At 55.1% G+C, this 4,127-nt stretch overlaps 1 protein-coding gene across 1 annotated transcript; it reads left to right on the top strand.

Annotated features, from left to right (window-relative positions):
• Positions 1 to 1,596: 1,596 nt before the first annotated feature.
• Positions 1,597 to 3,748, top strand: LOC119296323 (protein ALTERED XYLOGLUCAN 4-like). The gene is made up of 2 exons (XM_037574721.1): positions 1,597 to 1,983; positions 2,355 to 3,748. Exons 1-2 carry the CDS (start codon positions 1,713 to 1,715, stop codon positions 3,425 to 3,427), a joined length of 1,344 nt encoding a protein of 447 aa, XP_037430618.1. The 5' UTR covers positions 1,597 to 1,712; the 3' UTR covers positions 3,428 to 3,748.
• The last annotated feature ends 379 nt before the right edge of the window (positions 3,749 to 4,127 follow it).

Raw genomic sequence — 4,127 nt, 5'->3', positions numbered from 1 at the left:
GGAGAGAGAGCAGAGGAGCGAGGCGGGCATGCGGGAGAGAGCTCTTTTTTTGCATGCATCACATGGTGGGCCAAGTCAGGAAAAGAAGGAGAGAGAGATTTAGAGAGGCTGGTAGTGGGCCTTTGGCAGCGAAAGTATCGCGCCGGCGCCCCCAGCTGCCTCCCGCTTTCCTGGGTTTCACTTGCGCGCGCCGGCCGTAACTTTAGCCAAATCCGGCGAAAAACGTGATCATGGGGGCCTGACTGGGAGCATTTTTACTGCCGGTGCTAAAAAAAATGTTTGGGGGCCTTCCTGGAGGGACGGGTGGAGATGCTCTCACCAGCTTGAACGTCTCACCGTGCTCCATTGGGATTTGGGAACGTCTCACCATGCTCCAGCCACTGGACAATCGGTCTCACCGTACTCCCGCTCAAACCTAGCCAAAACAAAGTAGGAATTTTTTCAATAGAGTATATCAACCAATGAAAAAAAATAGCGTGCTATAAGATTTCCAAACTACTTCACAGACGACATGTGATTGCACGATCCTGGGCTGATGCATAATCCAACGACTTCATGTACATTAGCGTTTTGAATGGATGGTGCGATACGGAGTGTCGAGGTGAAATCTTCCATTGATTGTCGTCTGTGTAGCAGTGCTCATAAGATTTAGCGCGGCCCTTCTTCAAATGCTGTATAAGTTATAGCGTGCTATATTTCAAAACAGCGACATAAGATTGTCAAATAGTATCATAAAATTTAAGGCTTTTTCGCATAATTTGCAAGGAAAGGGAACACTCCAAATTAAACACAGAAGCATACAAGAGCTAGGTTCGGGGCATGTACACTTTAGTGCTGTCTTGCTGGAGTTGGAGCCGTGGCTCTCACCACTACTTGAAGGGGGATGGAGAGGAACTGATGCTGCTCACGAACTGCCACCGCCGCCTTCGCTCACAAGTCATGATCACCCCCGTCGTCGCTGCATTCGGTCACGAGTTGGCGGGAAATTGGTGACAAGTTGGCTAGGTTAGGCTGTATGCATTGCGTTTGCGTCTAAGAGAGTGGGTTTTATAGTGTGAGTTCGGCCGATGCGATGTGACGATGGCTAATGAGTTGTTGTATGGTACACGCTAATATACTACTCCCTCCGTCCCATAATTTAAGACGTTTTTTTTGACACTACACTAGTGTGAGAAAACATCTTACATTATAGAACCGATGGAGTACAACGTTATTTTGTTTAGCATCAAAATAGCGTGCTATAGCGCGAATAACACTAGCGAGAAATTAGCTAAAACGTAACGTGACCCTTCTAGATATGCTATAGCGACGCTATAAAGACAACACTGCTCTGTTTAGGTTTTTTTTTTTTTGAGACAATGCTCTGTTTAGGTCAAAAAGAGAAAACACTGCTACGCTTGTGGGCTGTTTGGGCTATGTCAGTTGGGCCCAGCAAACAGCCATTTAAAATAACCCAAATGTAGGGACAGCGGCCAGAAGAAAAAACATTCACCCCTCAAAAAAAGAAAAGGAAGAAAAAACATTCTTTCTCTCTCTCTGTCGCCGAAAAGAACAGATAGTACTAGAAAAAACTTTTTTTTGCGGGGCAGAAAAAACATTTCCGTTCCCAAGGAAGGATTCCCCTCTCCCTCGATCCCCTTCTTGACTCGTGCCCCGTCCGCCATGGTCGCCTCTCCCCGTGCACGTCCGAACATAGCTCCCCCCACGCAGCCATGGGCACCAATTTCCCGCAGAGCCACCACCTCCAGAACACCCACTTCTCACTCCCCAGGAAGCAATTCCTCACCTACATCCTCTACGCCCTCCTCCCCCTCGCGCTCCTCCACTACCTCCTCTTCAACCCGCTGGCCGCGCCCAAGCCGCCGCTCCTGGCGCGAGAGGCGGCGCCGTCCCAGCACGGGCACGCGCCCGTCAATGCGCTTGAGGAGCAGCTGCCCCCGCCCCCTCCCGACCGAGGGGGCCAAGCATCGGAGGAAACTCAAGGTACGGTGCTAGGTTTTCCAATCCACTGATCTCTCCCGCTGGCCCTCGCAAGCTGCAATGTGCTGTGAGGATTCGTCTCTGGGCGATTTAGCTGGCCGATTGAGCTTTCCCTCGAGCGGATCCCATTTTGCTTCGATGATAAATTTCCCCCCATTTTTCTTGCCGTTTTCTGGAGTAGAAGTATTTATAAAAGGCGCTCTTGATAAGCTCAATAAATAGTGGCCATGGTGGTTTTACGGTTGAAATGTGCCATGTGATTTCACCCGCTTGTGCAGCATTTTGGTTCCTGGGAGATTGTTTGGGCAAGCAATGGCAGTTTGGCGTAGTAGATAGCAGTACTAAATGTTTCATTGTCGTGTTGGCCCGAGCAGGCGGAGACGTGTCGGCGTCAGGATCCGCGTCGTCGCCGTGCGACTACTCCGACGGCGAGTGGGTGCCGGACGGGCGCCCGCCGCTCTACGACGGGACGAGCTGCGGCACCATCAAGGACGGCCAGAACTGCATGGCCCACGGCCGCCCGGACACCGGGTACCTCCACTGGCGGTGGTGGCCGCGGCGCTGCGACCTCCCCGCCTTCTCCCCGGAGGCGTTCCTCCGCTGGCTCCGCAACAGGCACCTGGCCTTCGTCGGCGACTCCATGGCGCGCAACCAGGGCGAGTCGCTGCTCTGCCTCCTCGCCTCCCGCTCCCGGCCGGACCTCGTGTACCGGGACGGCGAGGAGAACAAGTTCCGGCGGTGGGTCTTCCGGGAGTACAACGCCACCGTGTCCATCTTCTGGTCGCCGCTCCTGGTGAGGGTCGTCGAGAAGGCGGAGCAGGACGGCGTGCGGCACAACAACGTGTTCCTCGACTCGTTCGACGAGCGGTGGATGTCGCAGCTGGGCGCGGTCGACGCGGCCGTCCTGTCCGTCGGGCACTGGTTCCTGATCCCCGGCGTCTACCACGATGGCGGCAGGGTCGTGGGCTGCCACGACTGCGCGGACCTCAACCTCACCGAGACGGCCTTCTTCGGCGTGTTCAAGGAAGCCGTGCACCGCACGCTCGCCGAGGTCGCCCGGCGGCACGGCGCGGACAGGAAGGTGGTCGCGGTCACCACGTTCTCGCCGGCGCACTTCGAGGGGGACTGGGACAAGGCCGGCGCGTGCCCCAGGAGACACCCGTACAGGGAGGACGAGAAGGAGCTGGGCTACACGGAGAATGAGATGAGGAAGACCGTCCTGGAGGCGGTGGCCGCCCACGCCGGCGACGGGCCCCTGCGGTTTGCGGCGCTCGACGTGACGAAGCTGGCCAACCTGCGGCCGGACGGCCACCCGGGGCCGTACATGCGCAGCGACCCGTTCGCCGGCGGGGCGGACGCGCGGGTGCAGAACGACTGCGTGCACTGGTGCATGCCCGGCCCGATCGACACGTTCAACGAGATCCTGCTACAGACCGTCGCGGGGTGACCGCCATGATCGTGAGTTGGTGACATCTCTGATCGTGCGCTGAGTTGTGTCTGTGATCTAGGAACCGAGAATTTTGGGCCAGTGAGCGTGCGTGATGCGTAATGATTCTTTTGCTCGTCGGTCAGAGGATTAGGGTACGAGATAGGTCGTGATGGGAGCATCATTGGTTCCAGTTTGGGGAGAAGATTTGGAGTGGTGTGCTTTGGTATGCTGGGAGTATGAATTGCTTTGAGGTCCTAGAAGGTCTAATTTGCTGACGAATCTGTAAGTTGTAATTTTCAGAAACAGACTGCTAGTTATCAGGGTTGTGTTTTGCCTGCCTGGACTCTCTTTTTCATTCTTATTAGCCGCCGAAATCAATGCCCAGTCATCACATCCTTCCCTCGTCTCATTTTGGGGGATATCTTGGTACTGCAAGAGGAACAATTTTGGGGATTGATGTTTCTGAAAGCACTGTTCCAAGCAAACAGCAGAACTAGAAATATTGGAGCAACTCCAACGGGCGACCCATTTCGTCTGCCGTCGGCCGTCCGTTTGGGTCGGCGCGGACAAAAGTGAAGGCCCAACGTGCCGACCCAAACCCAAAACGCGTCCGTGCCGACGCATTTGCGGCCCAAATTTGCGTCCTAAGGGTGTGTTTAGTTTCCGGAACCAAGTGGAACGGCACAGGTCGGTTCCGTCCCGAAGGCCCATTCACATG

This window comes from Triticum dicoccoides, chromosome 4B (assembly GCF_002162155.2).
Source record: "Triticum dicoccoides isolate Atlit2015 ecotype Zavitan chromosome 4B, WEW_v2.0, whole genome shotgun sequence".
NCBI lineage: Eukaryota > Viridiplantae > Streptophyta > Magnoliopsida > Poales > Poaceae > Triticum > Triticum dicoccoides.
This window is presented reverse-complemented; position numbering and strand designations above follow the sequence as displayed.